Raw genomic sequence first — 22,113 nt, forward strand, 5'->3', positions numbered from 1 at the left:
CCTCTTTACTGAACCACAAGTTCCAGCATGGTGCTCTTTCACTTCCTCTACTTAAAAATATAGTAAAGTTTAAGGATGTCCTTATACCGACAATCTCCGCAGCCCAAGAGTAAAACAGTGAAGCATGGGCAGTAGAATCAAGTCATGGGGACTTCTGGTATATCTCCTGACTGTTACTTTCGGGCTGTGGAGATTGCCCAGGAGTTTTAAACATCCTGCTGCTGGATCAATGTGATGGTAAAGTATGATTTAACTGTCTGGCAGGCAGGTGCAGAGAATAGTTAGTGTGGGGGCAGGGAGAGGGAAAGGAGCGGGGGAGAGAAGATTTAATGCAAGCTGAAAAAAGAGCGATGAAGTTAAGTAGACATCAGTGAGGGGGGCAGGGAGAGGGCATAATAGCACTGCTGCAGTGAGGAGTACAAAGAGGATGAGCAGCCTATCACTGCTGGGGCTTCTGGGGACTGGGAAAGCTGGGTGGCACACAGTATGCGTGCCACTCAGCTTTTCCAGTCTCCTGAAAAGTGTTGCTTTTCCTCTCTCAAGATATTTAGATAGGAAGACCAGGCAATGCTGGGTAGTAATCACTAATTGCCTTGCAATTTTACCGCTGCTTTCTAAAATTACGGTAAAAATTGTGCAATTATTACAGAGATTTCCCAAAATAGCTGTAAAATCGTGCCGCTAATTAGCGTGAACAAAGCCTTAAAGGGGTTATCCATCGCTTAAAGGGGTACTCCGGCCCTAAGACATTTTATCCCCTATCCAAAGGATCGGGGATAAGATGTCTGACCGCGGGGGTCCCGCCGCTGGGGAGCTGCATGCCGCGCTGCCAGCTCAGAATCTGCCGTTAGCTCAGAATCAGACGTTACTCTGTCACGATACTCCGGCCCCGTGGTTGTCACACGGCAGATTCTGGGGGGGGGGGGGGTCCCGTCCCCAGCGGTGGGACCCCTGCGGTCAGAAAGCGTATCCCCTATCATTTGGATAGTGGATAAGATGTCTTAGGGCCGGAGTACCCCTTTAAGGACTTATCCCCCATCTCACTGTTTTACAAAACTACTACTCAGGGGTGCCTAAACTTTTGCATACAACTGTATATACTGCAGATCTGATTGTCTTATTTAATGTCTCTATTTGGCATTTTTACAGTATAAGAGTGTGCTGTAGTAAATGGGTATTGGCTCCATAACATTCCACAGCATTGCTTACATGCAAAAAAATACTCAATTAATGTATACATTATTTCATCTGTTCATGTATTAGTGAGCTAAGCTCATTAATTTAATCATAGCTGGAGAAGAGGTTTTTCTTGTTTTTTGGTTTTTGTTAAGATCCATCCACAGCAGATAGCCTTTTTGTTGCAATATACTTAATGGCATTGAACATTTTAATGAAGATCTTACATTTGCTAACTTCATTGTGGGGCTTTACTTTTAAATGTTAATCTTAGAAGCTGAGTTCGGAAAATTCAGATTAGCGCAATAATGACTGGAGAATTTCATTAGACTCTTGGTAATCTTCAGCTAAAAAGTCACGGTGCGACTTTATTTATCTGCTGAATTTATTCGCACATAAAACTCTTCCCAACCAGGATATATATATAAGTGTTTTTCTTACTTGCTCCAGTTTTTACAAGTCTCCGTCTCCGATTCTGTATCAGAAAATGTCCCCTCGTTGCATGGTGAGCACTGGGTATCAGAAATACTGGTAGCTGACAAAAATATATAAAAACAAATAAAAGAGTTAATCTCCTAAATGTCAATGCAAAACATGTGATAAAAATCATTACTTTAAAGGGGTTATCCAGGAAAAAAAAAATTTTTTATATATCATCTGGCTCCAGAAAGTTAAACAGATTTGTAAATTACTTCTATTAAAAAATCTTAATCCTTTCAGTACTTATGAGCTTCTGAAGTTGAGCTGTTCTTTTCTGTCTAAGTGCTCTCTGATAACACGTGTCTCTGTCTCGGGAAACGCCCAGTTTAGAAGCAAAACCCCATAGCAAACCTCTTCTAAACTGGGCGGTTCCCGAGACACGTGTCATCAGAGAGCACTTAGAGAGAAAAGAACAACCTTAACTTCAGAAGCTCATAAGTACTGAAAGGATTAAGATTTTTTTAATAGAAGTAATTTACAAATCTCTTTAACTTTCTGGAGCCAGTTGATATATATAAAAAAATGTTTTTTCCTGGATAATCCCTTTAACTTGTACAATACTTTGCAGTTATCATGTTATCCCTGAATAACTAGACCACACTGGGTGACACTGGATGTACATATATATACTGCTCAAAAAAATAAAGGGAACACTGCGATAACACATCCTAGATCTGAATGAATGAACTAATCGTATGAAATACTTTCCTCTTTACATAGTTGAATTCGCTGACAACAAAATCTCACAAAAATTATCAATGGAAATCAAATGTATTAACCCATGGAGGTCTGGATATGGAGTCACACTCAAAATCACAGGGGAAAACCACACTACAGGCTGATCCAACTTTATGTAATGTCCTTAATACAAGTCCCAATGAGGCTCAGTAGTGTGTGTGGCCTCCATGTGCCCCTATGACCTCCCTACAACGCCTGGGCATGATCCTGATGAGGTGGGGGATGGTCTCCTGAGGGATGTCCTCCCAGACCTGGACTAAAGCATCCGCCAACTCCTGGACAGTCTGTGGTGGATGGAGCAAGACATGACGTCCCAGATGTGCTCAATCGGATTAATCATCACGCCCCCTCCCATAGACTTGCATTGTGGGGGCGGGGCATGACATCACACGGGGGCAAGGTCATGACGTCACAATACTCTGGCCCCGTAGTCGTGACCCGGCAGACTCCTAGGCTTCAGCGCTGCGTGCAGCTCTCAGAGGTGGGTGTTGCATGCGAGATAGCAGGGGAGTAGCAGGACCCCCGCGATCAGACATCTTATCCCCTATCCTTTGGATAGTGGATAAGATGTCTTAAGGCCAGAGTACCCCTTTAATGGACAATCCCTATCTGTATTCCCTGTTGGGGCAGATGAATAGCATAAAACTCTGTAAGCAAAGAGGGGCACTTTGGTGGAATCTGAATGGCCTCTATGTTATACAGTGACCCTCGACCTACGATGGCCCCGACATACGATCATTTCAGCATACGGTCACTCTCAGAGGCCATCGCATGTTGAAGGCAGCATCAACATACGATGCTTTTGTATGTTGGGGCCATCGCATAAACGGCTATCCGGCAGTGCTGACTGCTTCAGCTGCCACCGGATAGCTGTTTACGGTGCCCCGTGTGGTCCGATGATGGTCACTCACCTGTCCTCGGGGCTCCGGCACGTCCTCTTCAAGATCCTCTGCATCGTCGGCGCTCTCCATCGTCGTCATTCCGTCCCGTCATCCAATAGGAGCGGCGTGCGTAGCGACGTGATGGCGGCGACAGAGAGCTCGGTGGCCGGGGAAGCAGAGGCTTTGCCGGAGCATCGGGGACACCTCAGGGACAGCGATGGAAGGAGACATCCAGGGCAGCGGTGACTGTCCAGAGCGGCGGGGACAGGTGAGTACAACTTTCTCTAACAGTGGTCTACAACCTGCGGATGTAGACCACTGTCCTATACTTTACATTGCACGGATCCCTCAACATAAGATGGTCCGTTTGGAACGGATTATCATTGTATGTTGAGGGACCACTGTACTATATTTCCTTTAAGCATAAGGTGATGGCATCTTCAACCACCAGAATGAGATTCCATATGAAAGGTATTTCCACTGATCTGTCTTCGAAATACATTTTGTTGTGTTCCTAGTAAAGTATTCCATGGTCATGCCATGTTACTATGGATGTGTTATTATTTAGGCCTACTGGTGTAACCTTAATATTTCTAACATGAGCAACTCTTGTACCCACTGTAGTTGACCCCATCCGTCCTCTTACCCTTCTGTATTACTCCTTCTCCTTTACCGCATGCCTTGTTCAAAGCACATGTCTCACAGGCTGCACTCGAGCAGTGCTTGCCCCATTGACATCTGCAGTCTACATTTGAGGTTGGTGTTCCTTCACTTATCTTCTCGAACCCCAGCTCTAAAGTAAAAATAATATTTTGGTTAGAAAACCATTGTGCAAAGGAAAAAAATAAAAGTAACACATTGATAGGGGCATCATTAGATATCTTGCTATAAGCAGCCTGTATAATAGTGTTTCCCAACCAGTGTGTCTCTAGCTGTTGCAAAACTACAACTTTGCTTTACTTCTGACTATACTGAGAGCTGTGTCATTGCCCCATCTATTGGATTCCAGAGCAAAAACCAACATTGCTATACTGTGAAAGTGTTTAAATATTTATACACCCCTGGTGCTATGCAAAATGAACAGAATAATATGACCTGTCGTGGAGCCTTCTATGTCATTTAGTGGCTTCACTCTTTTGTAATTTAGATCAGTTTAGCTAAAAATGAAGGATACTTCCAGGGGTGTACCAAGGAGGGTGCCAAATGCCAAAAAGCCTTTTTGCCTTTACCTACAGCAGTTGTCTCCAAACTGTTGCCCTCTAGATGTTGGAAAACTACAACTCCCAGCATGCCCTGAAAATCTTTAATGTGGCAGCCCAAGTTAAAGGGGTACTCCGCTGCTCAGCGTTTGGAACAAACTGTTCCCGAACGCTGGAGCCCCCTCCCATAGACTTGCATTGAGGGGGCGGGCTGTGAGGTCATGAGGGGGCCAGGGCTATGAAATCACGAGCTCCCGGCGCTGGCTCCAGCGTTCGGAACAGTTTGTTCCAAACACTGAGCAGCGGAGTACCCCTTTAAAGGTGCAACATCTGAAGGGGTGGGGTGTGATGCCATAGCCCTGCCCCTCATGATGTCACACCCCACCTCTCAATGCAAGTCTATGGGAGGGGGCATGACAGCTGTCACGCCCCCTCCCATAGACTTGCATGGAAGGGGCGGGGTTTGACGCCTTGAGGGGAGCGGGGCTATGACATCACGAGCTCCCGGCGCCGGCTCCAGCGTTCGGAACAGTTTGTTCCAAACACTGAGCAGCGGAGTACCCCTTTAAAGGTGCAACATCTGAGGTGCAACATCTGAAGGGTGTGGGGTGTGACATCATAGCCCCGCCCCTCATGATGTCACACCCCACCCCCTCAATGCAAGTCTATGGGACGGCTGTCACGCCCCCTCCCATAGACTTGCATTGAGGGGGCGGGTGTGATGTCATGAGGGGAGCGGGGCTATGACATAACGAGCTCCCGATGCTGGCTCCAGCGTTCGGAACAGTTTGTTCCAAACGCTGAGCAGCGGAGTACCCCTTTAAAGGTGCAACATTTGTGGTGCAGCATCTGATAGGGCTACAGTTTGGCCTAGGGCATCTAAATACAGGGAAGGAAACAGAACCTTTGTCTGGCTATCGTTTTTTAAACTGCTCATATGAATCTAAAATGAAGCAATTCTGCAGTCTTGAATAAAATATATCCTATCATGAGTAAATGCAGCAATCAAGTATAAAAAATAGTAGTTGTTGAATAAGCCAACCATATAAATAGTGCTGACTTTAGTGGTATCATCTACATATACTAGAATCCTTACGTAGCTATCAATAGCACTCTGTGCTAATAGCGTGGGGTGACATAGAAATTTGCAAGGAAGCAGGGACACCTATGTCCGGGCTCCGTTCAAAGCACTTTTACGCTGATGGCATAGCATGCTTTGTAATAGATGGAACGAGTCAACTATAAAGTTGGCACCGGCTACAACTGTATATGGCGTAAGTAAAAATTGTAGACAGGTCAATAAACAAAGTAATCCTCACCTGGCTAAGGTCAGACACTGAATCTCTGAGACTGAATTTACAGCACTGTTCCTACTACCAAAAATATTCTCCAACAGAAAGTATAGGGAAAATATAACAAAGATAAGGAACAACAGGCAGGTCAACACATACGTTCATTGCATTCTCTGTGCAGCAGACAGCTTGTTTCCCTGTTAGATTTATCCTGGTACTCGCCGGCTGGACAGGCACGACACACTGTTTTATTATGCACTGTGCAGTCTGTGACCAAACATTGTCCTGTGAATGATGAATTCAGACATTAAAAGTCATAAAAAATAACTAACTTAGTATATCAACAGTACAGAATATATAGTGGTGTCCACTTCACAAATGCACATTGACAGGTCACCGAAGTAAAGTTTACAGAAGACAGAACAAATAACAATGATGGCCTTCCCCCGATTCCATGTCCAATTCCATTCCAGAACCAAACGGCTGATCTTCTTATACCTTTGTAGGAGTGAAGAGTGGTGCAACTCTTGGCCAATCCCATTCCAGAACCAAACGGCTTATCTTCTTATACCTTTGTAGGAGTGCAGAGTGGTACAACTCTTGGCCAATCCCATTCCAGAACCAAACGGCTTATCTTCTTATACCTTTGTAGGAGTGAAGAGTGGTACAACTCTTGGCCAATCCCATTCCAGAACCAAACGGCTTATCTTCTTATACCTTTGTAGGAGTGAAGAGTGGTGCAACTCTTGGCCAATCCCATTCCAGAACCAAACGGCTGATCTTCTTATACCTTTGTAGGAGTGAAGAGTGGTACAACTCTTGGCCAATCCCATTCCAGAACCAAACGGCTGATCTTCTTATACCTTTGTGGGAGTGAAGAGTGGTGCAACTCTTGGACGAGTTCATTATTTTTTCCTTTGCCAATACAATTGTCTTAATGGTAAAGAAAAAAAAAACCTAAAGGTTTTTCAGCCTTAAAGGGGTTGTCTGGAAAGCAGAAAAGGTCCTACCTGCTCTGCTTCCCAGCACTTACCTCCACCCATGCCCCATCTTGGAACTATACCTTTACGAGACGAGAGGTGTTGGGTGCCAGTCACGATCATCACATGAGGGCAATACAGCAACATTGGACATGTCCAATAACTACACACTGTCACCCTAACATTGGCTACATTGTGCAGGCTATTGACCGGTGCAGACATGGTTTCTCATTAGTGTGACTAGCACCTCCCTCTTGTCTCAGAAGGTATAGTAACCAAATGGGGCAGGGGGTGGAAGTATGTATCGGAGAACAAAACAGATAGGAACTTTTCCGCTTGCGGATACAGGGTTGTTGTTTTTTTTTTCACATGAATTCCATGTAAAAATCCATGGGGCATTCCCATCCCAATGATCTCCTTTGTACATAGAACATCAAATCATGTGAGCAAGTTTTCAATGTAAATCCACTTTAAAATGGGGATTTGAGAGATAGAAAAAGAGACAGGGGGCGCACCTTGTAGTGTATGTCGACTCGGTGTGATCCCTCCACCGCACCTAAGTGATATACTCACCTATGGGTTGATGATGTTTTGATTCCACGGCTGTTGTGGGTCGTGGTGATTGAGGTTAATTTGGTTGAGAGTGGAGCTGCTTTATTGAGAAATACGGACAATGCTTTTCGGCACTCAAGGGTGCCTTCCTTAGGTCCAATTTAGCAGTACACTTTTAGGGTTAGTTGCCTTTAAAAGTGTGCTGGTGGGGATCCTGTCTGTGTGGCGGTGCCGGCTAGTTCACTCTCACACTTTAGAATGGGAAAATCGAGTGATCTGAGCAACTTCAAATGAGGCCTGGTCCTCGGTGCTAGACTGGTCAAAGCCAGTATTTAAAAAACTGACAAACTTGCGGGCTTTTCTTTTAATGTTGTTGAGATACAATACAATACTTCAATTGATTTGCATCTGCATCACTGGAATACGGCTACTCAAATTTACTACAATGTTGTTGAGAGTATACAGAGAACCGTGTGATCAAGGAGAAAAATAAAATCAGCACAAGTGGATCCTGTGGACATAAATCCTCTTGACAAAGAAGAAATTCAAGAGTGATTCTGAGGAACAAGCGATGCATAGTCACGCAAGCTACATGGTTCTCCAGCTAATGTGTTCAGATGCACAACACATTGTTCTTTAGCGTGGATGGGCAACACCAGCAGACGACCAGTACGAGTGTCATGGCTGTTTAAGGGAAACGGAAGGACAATACTCCATGGGCAAAAAAATATCAAAGACTGGATCACCCTTCCTGTCAGGTATCAACAGTTCAGGTTGATGGATGTGGCGTAATGGTTATATTCCCCAGCTCTTAGTCCTGTAGACCATCACTGGGATGAGGTAAAACGGGCTGTTTAAACCATGTCAGGACCTTCATCTAATTTGCATAATGAATTGATGAACCCTTCCTGTCAGGTATCATCAGTTTACATTCCTGGAGGTGGCGTAATGGTCATAGTCCCTTGATCTTATTCCTGTAGACCATCTCTGGGATGACGTAGAGTGGCTGTTTAGAGCATGTCAGGACCTCCCTCTAATTTTCAGCAAATTTGTAGTAATATGGTAAAGGACTTATACATATAAAAAAAAAATACATCTTTCCAAAACAATACTACCGTATATACTCGAGTATAAGCTGACCCAAATATAAGCCGAGGCCCCTAATTTCACCCCAAAAACCCAGGAAAAGTTATTGACTCGACTATAAGCCTAGTGTGGGAAATACATCACCCCCCCATGTCATCATCCAGACCCCCGTCATTAACACCCCCGTCATCATCATCCTGTCATCATCATCCCCCCCCCCTTCATCATCACCGCCTGTCAATCCCTTCATCAGTGGTCTTAAACCTGCGGACCTCCAGATGTTGCAAAACCACAACTCCCAGTTGTCACGGACGTCTGCTGCGCACGGACGTCCCAGTGCGTCGTCGTAAAGGGAACATCACTAGTCCGGGGCCGACCCGGAGCAGAGAAGAGAGCCTCCCAGTGAAGATGGATAGCCCGAAACGACTAACCCTCCACACCAAACGGTCCCTGCAGCATAGATGGCTCGGACCAGCTCACCCTTCCTTCCCACCGAGGGGAGGTGAGTAGAAAACTAAAGGGGGATCTGGATGATGACGGAGGCCGCAGTGGTCTTCAACCTGCGGACCTCCAGTTGTTTCAAAACTACAACTCCCAGAATGCCGATGGCTGTCCAGGCATGCTGGGAGTTGTAGTTTTGCAACATCTGGAGGTCCGCAGGTTGAAAACCACTGAGAAGGGATTGACAGGCGGAGAGTTCACTCGAGTATGAGCCGAGGGGGGCGTTTTCAGCACGAAAAATCGTGCTGAAAAACTCGGCATATACTCGAGTATATACGGTACTCTCCTGTCTCTGGGATGTGTATTACAGCTCAGCTGACCTCGTTCATCCCCAATACCAGAAACAGTCAATGGACAGCAATGGAACATTTCATGGGCAGATAGATAGCTAGACACTTAGAATGTCATTGATGCTTTTGGGAAGCCCTACCACAACATGGGATCTGACTTTGGGGTCTGGTCTTGGGGACCCTATTTAAAAATTTGGCATTAGGCCAGCACACTATTCAGAAAAAAAAATGCAGATCTATTATTCTAATCCTGGACAAGCCTCCAGTTGTTAAACCACAACCAAAGTAAAGCGGGATCAGCAGGTATCATAGTTAACGGGATGCTACCACGTATATCAATACTACAACATAAGACCATCAAAAAGAAAAGATGATATACTAAGAAGAAGTGCACACCCATGGGTGTGCGCTTCTTCTTAGTATATCATCTTTTCTTTTTGATGGTCTTAAAGGAGTAGTCCAGTGGTGAACAACTTATCCCCTATCCTAAGGATAGGGGATAAGTTGCAGATCGCGGGGGGTCCGACCGCTGGGGCCCCCCGCGATCTCCTTTATGGGGCCCCGACAGCCCGCGTGAAGGAGAGTGTCGACCCCCGCACGAAGCGGCGGCTGACACGCCCCCCTCAATACAACTCTATGGCAGAGCCGGAGCGCTGCCTTCGGCAATCTCCGGCTCTGCCATAGTGATGTATTGAGGGGGCGTGTCAGCCGCCGCTTCCTGCAGGGGTCGACACCTGCTATCTGGCCGGAGAGCCGGGGCCCTATACAGAGAGATCGCAGGATCGGGGACAAGTTTTTCACCACTGGACTTCCCCTTTAAGACTCCAGTTGTTGTCCCATGGTGGTTTCCATGACTTAAATGATTAAAGTTGACTTAAAACGTTGTTTAATTTTATGATCTAATTCCCCTCCACTCCTGTTTTCCTTCTCTCAAACATGCGTAGACAGTTGTGTATCTCGTGCACTTACCTGGCCTACATAACTGACAACATCTGCCATCTTTCTCATATTCATTAAGAGCATCACACCCCGATCCTAAAGTCTATAAAAAAGAAGATACATTATACAGGTTAGTGATACCTTATAAATCCTGGAGACCATTCATTAGTAACCATTTACGGTATAAAAATACCTGCATAAAAGGCACTGTCTATTGTAAACATTTTTCTTACTTCGGCTATATAAACCTAAACAGAAAATGGTTGCCACAGGCAAGCCTTTCCCGTTTTTCCTTGCACTAGTTTTCATAAATGAGCCCCTTTGTGAGCCATTAACCAGGCCTATCTACGCAGAGACTTGTCTCTAATACGAATCAGCATTTGTTGAGCTTAGCAAAAGATAAGGTATTCATTAAATGTAAGTTTTCCCCCATGTAAAAAGTTCAGATTATTAATCCCTACTCTGTTGGCTGATAATAAACTGTGTGTTATCATTGTTTTTACTATACGATGAGTTATAGCAGTGTTTATATGGCTGCATCAGTCTTTACGATGACAAGGAATATGCCTGCTCCCGAAGGAAAATGACAAAGTAGTTTCTATATTAGAGGCTATGCCTGCTGAGAACCTGCTGGTAAATGTATGACAATTATAAAAGTTTTAAAACTTGGCCTGGTGCATAAATACCTAATGTGCTGAGGTTTATCTATGACTTAACCCCTTAAGGACTGGGGGTTTTTCCGTTTTTGCATCATAACTCTTTCAATTTTGCACCTAAAAATCCAGATGAGGGCTTATTTTTTGCGCCACCAATTCTACCGTTTCTACACAGTACATTTTTCGGTAAAAAGGACACCTTATCTTTATTCTGTAGGTCCATACGATTAAAATGATCCCCTACTTATATAGGTTTGATTTTGTCGTACTTTTGGAAAAAATCATAACTTCATGCAGGAAAATTTATACGTTTAAAATTGTCATTTCTGACCCCTATAACTTTTTTATTTTTCCGTGTATGGGGCGGTATGAGGGCTCATTTTTTGCGTCGTGATCTGAAGTTTTTAACGGTACCATTTTTGCATTGATAGGACTTATTGATATGAATTGAGGATTCATTTTTTCATGATATAAAAAGTGACCAAAAATGCACTATTTTGGACTTTGGAATTTTTTTGCGCGTACGCCATTGACCGTGCGGTTTAATTAACGATATATATTTTTATAATTCGGACATTTCCGCACGCGGCGATACCATATATGTTTATTTTGATTTACACTGTGTTTTTTTTATGGGAAAAGGGGGGTGATTCAAACTTTTAATAGGGGAGGGGTTAAATGATATTGATTCACTTTTTTTTTCACTTTTTTTTTGCAGTGTTATAGCCCCCATAGGGACCTACAACACTGCACACACTGTTCTTTTACAATGATCATTGTTATCCCATCGGGACCTATAACACTGCACACACTGATCTCTTACACTGATCATTGTTATCCCATAGGGACCTATAACACTGCGCACACTGATCATTGTTATCCCATAGGGACCTATAACACTGCACACACTGATCTTTTACATTGATCACTGGTTTCTCATAGGAAACCAGTGATCAATGATTCTGCCGCTTGACTGCTCATTCCTGGATCTCAGGCACTGAGCAGTCATTCGGCGATCAGACAGCGAGGAGGCAGGTAGGGACCCTCCAGCTGTCCTGTAAGCTGTTCGGGATGCCGTGATTTCGCCACGGCTATCCCGAACAGCCTACTGAGCTTTCCGGCATACTTTCACTTTCACTTTTGATGCGGTGTTCAACTTTGAATGCCGCGTCTAAAGGGTTAATAGCGCGCGGCACCTCGATCAATGGCGCGTGCTATTAGCCACGGGTCCCGGACGTTATTAGAGGCCGGGCCCGACCCGCTATGACGCGGGGCCACGCCGTGGCCCCGCGTTATAGATCGGGAGCGGACACATGACGTTCCAGTACGTCATGTGTCCTTAAGGGGTTAAAAGGATACTCTGACGTCAGCTAAAAAAAATATATATATATAAAAAAGCTGCAGAAGTATAAAACATAGCTAAACTGTCTGCCCAAGTTCTGAAACCACAAAAAATCCAGGTGTTTTGAGTGTCTTAGTCCTGTACTTCCTAGTTAAATTTCTTAGTTTCGGAGTTGCTCAGCCCATTAAAGGGGTATTCCAGGAAAAAACTTTTATATATATATATATATATATATATCAACTGGCTCCAGGAACTTAAACAGATTTGTAAATTACTTCTATTAAAAAATCTTAATCCTTTCAATAATTATCAGCTGCTGAAGTTGAGTTGTTGTTTTCTGTCTGGCAACAGTGCTCTCTGCTGACATCTCTGTTTGCCTTGGGAACTGCACAGAGTAGAAGAGGTTTGCTATGGGGATTTGCTTCTAAACTGGGCGGTTCCCGAGACACATGTCATCGGAGAGCACTTAGAAAAGAACAACTCAACTTCAGAAGCTCATAAGTACTGAAAGGATTAAGATTTTTTAATAGAAGTAATTTACAAATCTGTTTAACTTTCTGGAGCCAGTTGATAGATAAAAAAAAGTTTTTTCCTGAATAACCACTTTAATTCCTAGAATGCCATTTCCCTCAGCTCTTCGTCACAGTCCTCCCACAGTGCCTGCTCTCCTCTGACAGTACTCCTATCAGTCCTCAAATTTAAAGAAAAAAGGGCATTCCTGCACTCACCGCAATGGTACAAGACAACCGGCTCCTCTCACTGGTCCTCCGTCAGGCTGGCAGACAAGCTTAGCGTGCTGCCGGCAGGCAGTCGCCTCTGAGCGCCCCACGCTAAGCTTGTCTGCCAGCCTGACGGAGGACCTGTGAAGGGAGCCGGTTGTCTTGTACCATTGCGGTGAGTGCAGGAATGCCCTTTTTTCTTTAAATTTGCTTACTTTTGATTGCTGCCAATATTCATTTCCTAGCACCACCGTTTTGCCTGTATATCATTAAGGCCCAAAGATATTGAAAACGGATGCTTGCGGTCCTTTGGGCCTTAATGATAAGGTCGATATGGCCCCTTGTTTTTAATTTCTGCACTTTAATGTTTTTTACCACACCGTGTTATGGGTTGATCAGTACTGAGCTTGGTTGCCACCTACCCATTGCATCATTACGCACGTAGCCGCTGTTGATAGGTGCAGTTGTATAGTTACCTGTACTTAAGGCTCTCGTGTCTCATTCTGCATCAGAGGCCCGAAGAAGCACTTTCATAGTGTGAAACGGTTCCGTTGCCGATTTGTTGTAACCCCCACAGTCTGTCTCTCCCCTGTCTGTTGTAAGTGAGTATGCCGCAATAAAAGAAGGATCTCACAAGAACCAGCGTGGTGAGTTGCCGACTATTCATTTATTCTTCAAAATTCAAAATTTGTAAATTACTTCTATTAAAAAATCTTAATCCTTTCAGTACTTATGAGCTGCTGAAGTTGAGTTGTTCTTTTCTGTCCAAGTGCTCTCTGATGACACCTGTCTCGGGAACTGTCCAGAGTAGAAGCAAATCCCCATAACAAACCTCTTCTACTCTGTGCAGTTCTCGAGACAAGCAGAGATGTCAGCAGAGAGCACTGTTGCCAGACAGCAAACAACAACCCAACTTCAGCAGCTGATAATTATTGGAAGGATAAAAAAAATTTAATAGAAGTAATTTACAAATCTGTTAAACTTTCTGGAGCCAGTTGATATATATATATATATATATATATATATATATATATATAAATAAAAAGTTTTTTCCTGGAATACCCCTTTAACCTAACTTGACAAGTTGTATATTATTATATTTAATTATTACAGTAAAAATCATTTTTAACGGCAGGCTTCACTGCAAGCATTTATCATGCCAAGTAGGAAACACGTTGGTAAAAATGTGAATTCTTTACCTAAGAATGGGTCTAGAACATGGAAGATGAGCAAGTCTTTTCATTACAATTTTGTCTGAGGAGGTTCCTCGCCTAAAGTTCTGAAATACTACTTACCTTTCAGTATAAAAAATAAATAAATAAATAAATAAAAAATAAAAAATAAATAAATAATATATATATATATATATATATATATATATATATATATATATAGTATAAGTATAAATACTGCAGATTTATTTACATACAGTATAACTGTAAAATCCCTATATTTCATCTCGGCATAGGAAAATCCCTATCAAATCTATAATGAAGTCATAGAACAACCTCTATCAATGACAAGGAAACCATGAGAAACACCACATGGGAAATAAAATAAAAAAAAAGGAAATAAGAAAATGAAGGGAAGTAACACCATCTCAGAGGTTACTGAGATGACTCAAAAAGTCATCTGTCACTTTCTTCCCCTTGTCTGATAGGTCAGGAAAAAATGAAATTCTGCGGCAGAGAACCAAAGGTACAACAGTACGTACTACATTAACCACTTCCCCAATAGAAGCCATAAATGACTTAAAGGGTTACTCCGCTGCTGAGCATTTGGAACAAATTGTTCCAAACGCTGGAGCCGACGACGCCCCCTCGTGATGTCACGACCCGCCCCCTCAATGCAAGTCTATGGGAGGGGGCGTGACAGTCACGCCCCCTCCCATAGACTTGCATTGAGGGGGCGGGGTGGGACATCATGAGGGGGCGGGGCTACGACGTCAGGAGCTCCCGGCGCTGGTTCCAGCGTTAAGATCACCGAAATACCAAATTTGTGTTCAGTTTGCTTAGATACCAAAGGCTGGGTCCGGGCATGCTGGGAGTTGTATTTTTGCAACATCTGGAGGTCCGCAGGTTGAAGATCACTGTTGGGTGCAGAATCTTTTTTTTCTAGATTTTGCACCTTTAAAATTGGGTGCGTCTTATATGCCGGTGCGTCCTATAGGGCGAAAAATACGGTAACCCTAGTCTGATAATTCTTCTGGGTACTGTTCACCTTTAGATATCTGATCACCCAAATTATTACCTGCCTTTATGATGTAGATAGAAACTATGGGGGGAGATTTATCAAAACCTGTGCAGAGGAAAACTTGCGCAGTTGCCCATAGCAACCAATCAGATCGCTTCTTTCATTTTTCACAGGCCTTCATATAAATGAAAGCAGCGAGCTGATTGGTTGCTATGGGCAACTGGGCAAGTTTTCCTCTGCACAGGTTTTGATAAATCTCCCCCCTATATGTCTGTTGGCCCCTATGGTGTATTGTGATATAAACCAGCTTCTTTTAGGTAACCTTAGAGGCCTTTATACAATTTGAATAATTGAAAAGACTGTGTTATTCTAGTGCAGTGGGGAGAGCTGGGAAAACTCCTGGCAGCCATCCACATGTACAGTACTTTTACTTTTATGTTTTATCATTTGTATATAGGGACTTATGTATTCAAAACATTCATAAAATTCCTGAAATACATCAAAGTACAGTGACCCCCCCCCCCCCCCCCCCGACCTACGATGGCCTCGACCTACGATCATTTAAACATGCGATTTGTCTGTCAGAGGCAGCATCAACATACGATGCTTTTGTATGTCGGGGCCATCGCATAAACGGCTATCCGGCAGCGCAGACTGCTTCAGCTGTTACCAGATAGCCGTGTACGGCGCCCCGTGTGCTCCGGTGATGTCACTTACCTGTCCTCGGGGCTCCGGCGCGTCCTCTTCGGGATCCCCTGCATCGTCGGAGCTCTCCATCAACGTCATCACGTCGCTGCGCGCGCCGTCCCGTCATCCAATAGGAGCGGCGTGCGTAGCGACGTGATGGTGGGACGGAGAGCGAGGATGCCGGGGAAGCAGAGGCCTTGCCGGAGCATCGGGGACACCCGGGGATGTGGCGACAGCGATGGATGGCGACATCCCGGGCAGCGGTGACGGTCCGGAGCGGCGGGGACAGGTGAGTACAACTTCCTATACCAGTGGTCTTCAACCTGCGGACCTCCAAATGTTGCAAAACTACAACTCCCAGCATGCCCGGACAGCCGTTGGCTGTCCGGGCATGCTGGGTGTTGTAGTTTTGCAACATCTGGAGGTCCACAGGTTGTAGACCACTGTCCTATACTTTACATTGCACGGATCCCTCAACATACGATGGTTTCACCAAACGAGGGTCCATTTGGAACGGATTACAATGGTATGTTGAGGGACCACTTAAATATGGTATGCAGGTAGGTACACAGATATTACAACTACTACAGATAGCCTATAATGTAAAATCCCAGAAAACCCCTTTAAGCATGAAATATCTGTAGCTAGTAATTTGAGATGTTCCAGTTTCTATGGTAAGCCCCTAGTCTCCCTATTTTATCTTCTGAAGAATTGTTGACAACTACAATGATTTTTTTATGGCTCTAATACAGGTCTCAGTGGGACTTTGCTTAAAGGGGTTATGCCAGGATCCAAAACATAACCCTATTCACAGATAAGCTGATCAGCAATATTCGGAAGCCCTATAGAAAACAAATGGCGTGTTAGCCGAGCATGTATATAGTCGTTCTACTAACAATTGTCCTGTGTTTTCAGAAATGTGGAGGTCCCAGCTGGTAGACCCCAATGATCAGCTGCTATGCCCTATCCTGTGAAAAGGAGATAACTTTGGATCTGGATCTGAACTTTGGATCTGAATCCCTTTAAAGGGTACCTTTCGTCCAAAAAACGTTTTATATATTATAGATTAATGTATGCAGAATAACTTTCCAATTGCATGTTATTAAAAAATATGCTTCTTTCTATTTAATTTTCCACTTTGAAAAAATGACCACTAGGGGTCTCCCTACTAATCCTTTTTTATAGATTTCAGACTCATGCAGGAGTCCTAAATCTCAAACTGCAGCCGGGACACAGAAAAAATCCCTGGCAGTGAGCAATGCTGAGCTTGTCTGTGTCCCGGCTGCAGTCTGAGATTTAGGACTCCTGCATGAGTCTGAAATCTATAAAGAAGGACTGGTAGGGAGACCCCTAGTGGTCATTTTTTCAAAGTGGAAAATTAAATAGAAAGAAGCATATTTTTTAATAACATGCAATTGGAAAGTTATTCTGCATACATTAATCTATAAAAGATTTTTTGATGAAAGGTACCCTTTAAGTCCTCCATAGAGCTGTGTCGAACTATGATTCTTAATTGAAATTAAAGAAGTTATCCAGATTTATAAAGCTGATGGCCTACCCTTGGGATATGCCCTTAATATTAGATTTGTGGAGGGGTCCGACTCCAGGCACCCCAGCTGATCAGCTCTGCTTGTGTGAGCACCTCAGCCTTTTTTTAACATTTACCAGTGCTTCGACCTGCATTGCTTTATTTTTTAGTAGTGGCAGCGCAAAGTCCTGTTTAAGTGAACAGGGCAATGCTTTAATACTTAAAGAGGTTGTTCAGAAAGAGAAAAACAGCTAATTTCTTCCAAAACAGTGCCACCCATGTCCTCAGGTTGTGTGTTGTATTGCATCTCAGTTACATTGACGTGAAAGGAAACAAGTTGTAATACCACACACAACCTGAGGACAGGGGTGACATTGTTTTTGGAAAAAAAAGTGACTATGGTTTTCTATTCCTGGACAACCCCTTTATTAGTACAGTGGTCCCTCAACATACGATGGTAATTCGTTCCAAACGACCCATCGTTTGTCGAATCCATTGTATGTTGAGGGATTCGTGCAATGTAAAAAGTGCATTTAATACTCACCTGTCCCCGTCGCTCCGGACCGCGTCCTCACGGCTCCCGATGCTGTCCCGCTGCTCCGGCGTCTTCTTCGGGATCCTCCGGCTTCTTCCGCATCTTCTCCAGGGTCCGGGCCTCGCTTTCTGGTGACGTTATTAGGCTGCTGCGCCGGCACGGCGTGCGTAGCGACGTAATAACGACAACGGAAAGCGAGGCCCGGACCCTGGACAAGATGCAGAAGACGCCGGAGGATCCCGAAGTGGACCTGGAGCAGCGGGGATAGGTAAGTGAACCTGTCCGGGATGCTTAAGCTGCTATCCGACAGCAGCTTAAGCATTTTGCGCTGTCGAATAGCAGTTAATGCGATGGCCCTGACATATAAAAGCATCGTATGTCTATGCTGACATCGACATGCAATGGCCTCTGAGAGGCCATCATATGTCGATTTGATCATATGTCGGGGCCATCGCATGTCGGGGGGTTACTGTATAGCAACGAAAGTATGTGCACTGGTAAACACTGAAGAGGCTGCTGCACCTTACTTCTTCAAACAGCCAATCCATGGGGAAGCCATACATTTTATAATATTGAATAACTCCTTTCAAAAGGGTTACTCCAGAATTTAAAAACGTATCCCCCTTTCACAAGGTAAGGGGCTAATCACAGGGGGGTGGGCTCACAACAGGGCTCAAACACTCCCCAGTGCACCAGCTCCAAGCATGGTCTATAGGGTCGGCACCAGCTCCATGCATGGGGGCACCGGAAACACCCAAGCGATGTACTCAGGTGCCAACCCACTGCTTCACGCATTGGGGAGTGTGTGAGCCCCATTCTGGAGATTGCAGGGGGGGGGGGGTCTCAAAGGTTAGTCCCTGCAGATAAGGGGATACGTTTTTAGGGGCTACTAAGAAAAGTTCAACAACGGCATAATAAGGCTACATTTCTGTGGCCACATTACTGCAAATCCTAGCCTAAATGCATTTCTGATGACCCAAAAGAGTAATTAGACCTGTGGTCAGACTGGGACTTGCAGCCACAATACAGACACTCTATAGCGGAGTTGCTTTTCAGTTTTTGTGCAGATAAAACGTTAAAGGGCCCTTTGTTCTCATGATCAGTGGGGTTCCAGTGGCTTAGCAAGTGACCACATAGTGGGAAACCCTTGGTAATAAGCATCTTCAGCCTTGTATAACCCCTTTAAATTGATCCTTGAACTAAGACTCTGTATTTAGTACTACTACAATACTGCGGGTGCTGCTAAGTTTGCCGGATGATGGACAAAGGGTATAAGACGTCCTGGTTACGTTGATGTGTGACAATACAAAGTTGGTTTATAAACTGGTTTATCTTTAAACTTTATCTGTAACTCTACCATTTAGTCTGACTTTTTATGTTTACTACTTATGTTTACTACAAGAAACAAAAGAAAATTGACTTTAACTTCACTGTTAACTTGCTTCCAGGCATTTTTTGATTATATTAATTTTCACTCAACGGTGGGTTCATTACGCCAATTCTCTGTGGGCTATTTCATAAACAGCAGCGCTGCCACAGTATACAAGTTTCCAAGATAGATTCATTGTTAAGACAGAACGGATTAAGTCGATCATGGCATGAAATTAGCCTACCAGTGGGATGCTAAAGTGCACACACATTTAGATAGTACGCAGCACTTCACGCCTGTACTTAAAGTCCCCAGGGAGGCGAACAGCAGGTGCTTGGAAATTACCGGTGTCAGAAATGAGGAACAAACACATTTTAACTCCTTGGGGGAAATCACAGAGAAGACTGATGTACTGCAAAGCACATGGAGATGCCAGATACATGGCAGGGCAGCACCAGGTTTGCTAGTAATTATTATTTAGGACTATACAACCAGTGATTATAGGAAAGTAACAAAGTCTTGTCTCACCTGGAGGTATCGGCTACAGAGAATGAGCAAGATAATCCAAGGGTACATTGCAATGCCACAGAATTTTTTAGGTGACAATTCCAGGATGGTCCCACGAGTCTACGTAACAAAGCAGCAGATGAAGGCACGTAAGTATCTCAAAGAAGATATCAGAGGCACAGCCTTCTGTGAAGATAAAGATAAAGGTGACTCCAAAGGGAGGACATACGAGGTTCCTCACGACAAGAGCGACAACTCCATAGATCAGAGGAGACAACAGACCAGGGCTTGTTATGTGTTCTCTGTTCTGAAGCCTACAGTGTGACCCGCCCAAGGGTTACTACTGCTGAGTGAAAGTGAAACTGGGAACTGACGGGATCCAGGAAGAACTAGGGGATTTCTGAGAGGGAACTCCAAACTGTTTAGAGACACGTCAAATGTACGGCCTCGTATTGCAGATACAGTTTATAAAAGCAAGAGTTACATTATAATAAATATTTATTAATTTCATTCCTATTGTTGTCATAGACCGTGCGTAAGGATACAAATATGCTGATGTGTTCCACTGTCCTTTTCCTTGTTATTTTAAAGCTTTAATATGCAGAAAAAAAGCACAAAAAATAGATATGTTATACTTTTGAAGGGGTACTGCAGCATAAAATAACATCCCCTATTCACTATGGGAGCGCCGGAGATGCTTGACTGCAGCGTTCGGGTTCCTTTGGCACTGCCATAGAGAATGAATGGAGCGCTTGCTGACCCCAGCACGTGCTCCTCTCAGAGAGCCAAGGCCCATTCAGGAGATAGTGGGTGGCCTCAACGATCAGACCCTCCGCTGAGGCCATGGAGATTGTGGGTGGCCTCAGCGGTCAGACCCTCCCCTAAAGGGGTACTACTTTTCGTTGCAGTACCCCTTTAACTGACAAGGGGTCTACTCCATACTTTAAAAAGCGTTCTTCTGTGTATTTACGTAATATTAAATAAAAACAAAGGAAAGAAAAGGCATGACTTTAAATACTTAAATCTGGATCGCAGCACTGAACAAAGGTCATAACTTCATGTTGAGACCAGTCAGATAGATGTCCCAAGTGGGGAGGACCACCGGCAGCAGCATGCCATCAAAAGATTGATATCTTTACAGTTGGATCTGTCACATTATAAACAGTGGAGAAACAGTGCAGTAGGGCCAGTTCGGCAATGTCAGTTCCCATGGCTGTAGACACTATGCTCTGCAGTTCGGAGGAAAGCAGAGTCACCTGCTGTGGACAGGGCTCCCCGATACTAGAGCTACGAGGGAGCGGTGGAATGTGAGTTAAAGAGTTTCTTATTTTTATATGCAGCCTGGGAACAATACGAAATTACCTATTTCCACTAGATAACCCCTTTAACCCCTTACACTGGGGAAGAGCTATAATCCCTGGAAATTACTTATGTCTCAAAATAGAAAAAATGTATAAAATCTAAATTCCATTGTACCACATAGTAACTAGAACCGTAATGACGGTTTTTGCTTTCGAGACCTCTCTTTATGTAAGCAGTAAACTCTTGTTAATGGTTATTTAATTTCTATTTCTCTTTTCTGTATATATGAAATGTTGAGCTCCTTTTATACCATGCACTTTAAATATGTACACCAACTGCCAGCAATTCACATGCATATGTTTTTGTATCAATCCATTTAATATTTAATCATTTTGTTAAAAAAAAAGTTTGGTCCCTGAATGCTTTAAAGAAATATATAGTCTTTAATACAATGTTTAACACTTTTCTGAGTGTGTGTTATGAACCTATCGCCAACAATTTAGTGGAGGCAGGAGTTATCTGGGGCGTACAGGCCGTATTGATTTATGTTCAGTATTCAACCTGAGTGGAAGATGAGTGCATGATAGAGTAGGCAGGAAAAGATTAACTCCTAGCAGTCTCGCCCATGTTTTATGCTGGGGAAGTGTGCATATGACAAATAGGTGACAGCAGTGGGATATTTTTACTTTTATTAGAGCATTAGCTGAGGACCTGGCGTTGCCTAGTCTTCCTGCCATATTGGAACTCTACGGAAAACAGGGAAAGCTGGTTGTAAGTTTGTAGTTAAAGGGCTCACAGTGCCCCTCCAGTTTTCCCAGTCTCCTGAAGAGAATATCTGTCTGATAAGGCTTGCATGCCACCCAGCTTTCCCAGTCTCCTGATTTTGTGATGAAATTCCTCTAGCAGAGAATTTGTGAGGAAATTTTTTTTAATTTGCCTTCTTCAAAAACTAAGAAACAGGTAACGTCCCTTTTAGGCAGGGTTGGCTACTACAATACATGTTGTGTCCAATTATACTACTATTCTGTGTATCCTGGCCTGAGTCTGTTTCCAGGACTACAATTCTGCTTGACCTCATCTGTACCATATTGTCTCTCCTGCTGCCAATCCAAATTGCTACTTTTTTTTGGACTTCACTTCTGCCTCATTTCTGGTACCATT

The 22,113-nt window shown here is 43.9% G+C and overlaps 1 protein-coding gene across 3 annotated transcripts in view; it reads right to left on the reverse strand.

The window, feature by feature from the left end:
- Nucleotides 1-20,104, reverse strand: part of CD40 (CD40 molecule) — a 31,235-nt gene extending 11,131 nt beyond the window's left edge. Inside the window, exons 1-5 of one of the 3 annotated variants that reach the window (XM_056550059.1) lie at nt 19,672-20,101; nt 10,145-10,217; nt 5,926-6,051; nt 3,922-4,068; nt 1,618-1,711 (exon numbers count right to left, since the gene is read on the reverse strand). In XM_056550059.1, the coding sequence (XP_056406034.1) occupies nt 1,618-1,711; nt 3,922-4,068; nt 5,926-6,051; nt 10,145-10,217; nt 19,672-19,719 (488 nt within the window). In that variant the 5' untranslated portion in view covers nt 19,720-20,101. Of the gene's footprint in view, nt 1-1,617; nt 1,712-3,921; nt 4,069-5,925; nt 6,052-10,144; nt 10,218-14,850; nt 14,986-19,671 lie in introns of those variants that run through there. The other 2 variants (XM_056550060.1, XM_056550061.1) reach the window with 2 other exon arrangements.
- Nucleotides 20,105-22,113: the final 2,009 nt, after the last annotated feature.

Source organism: Hyla sarda, chromosome 13 (genome assembly GCF_029499605.1).
Source record: "Hyla sarda isolate aHylSar1 chromosome 13, aHylSar1.hap1, whole genome shotgun sequence".
Lineage (NCBI taxonomy): Eukaryota > Metazoa > Chordata > Amphibia > Anura > Hylidae > Hyla > Hyla sarda.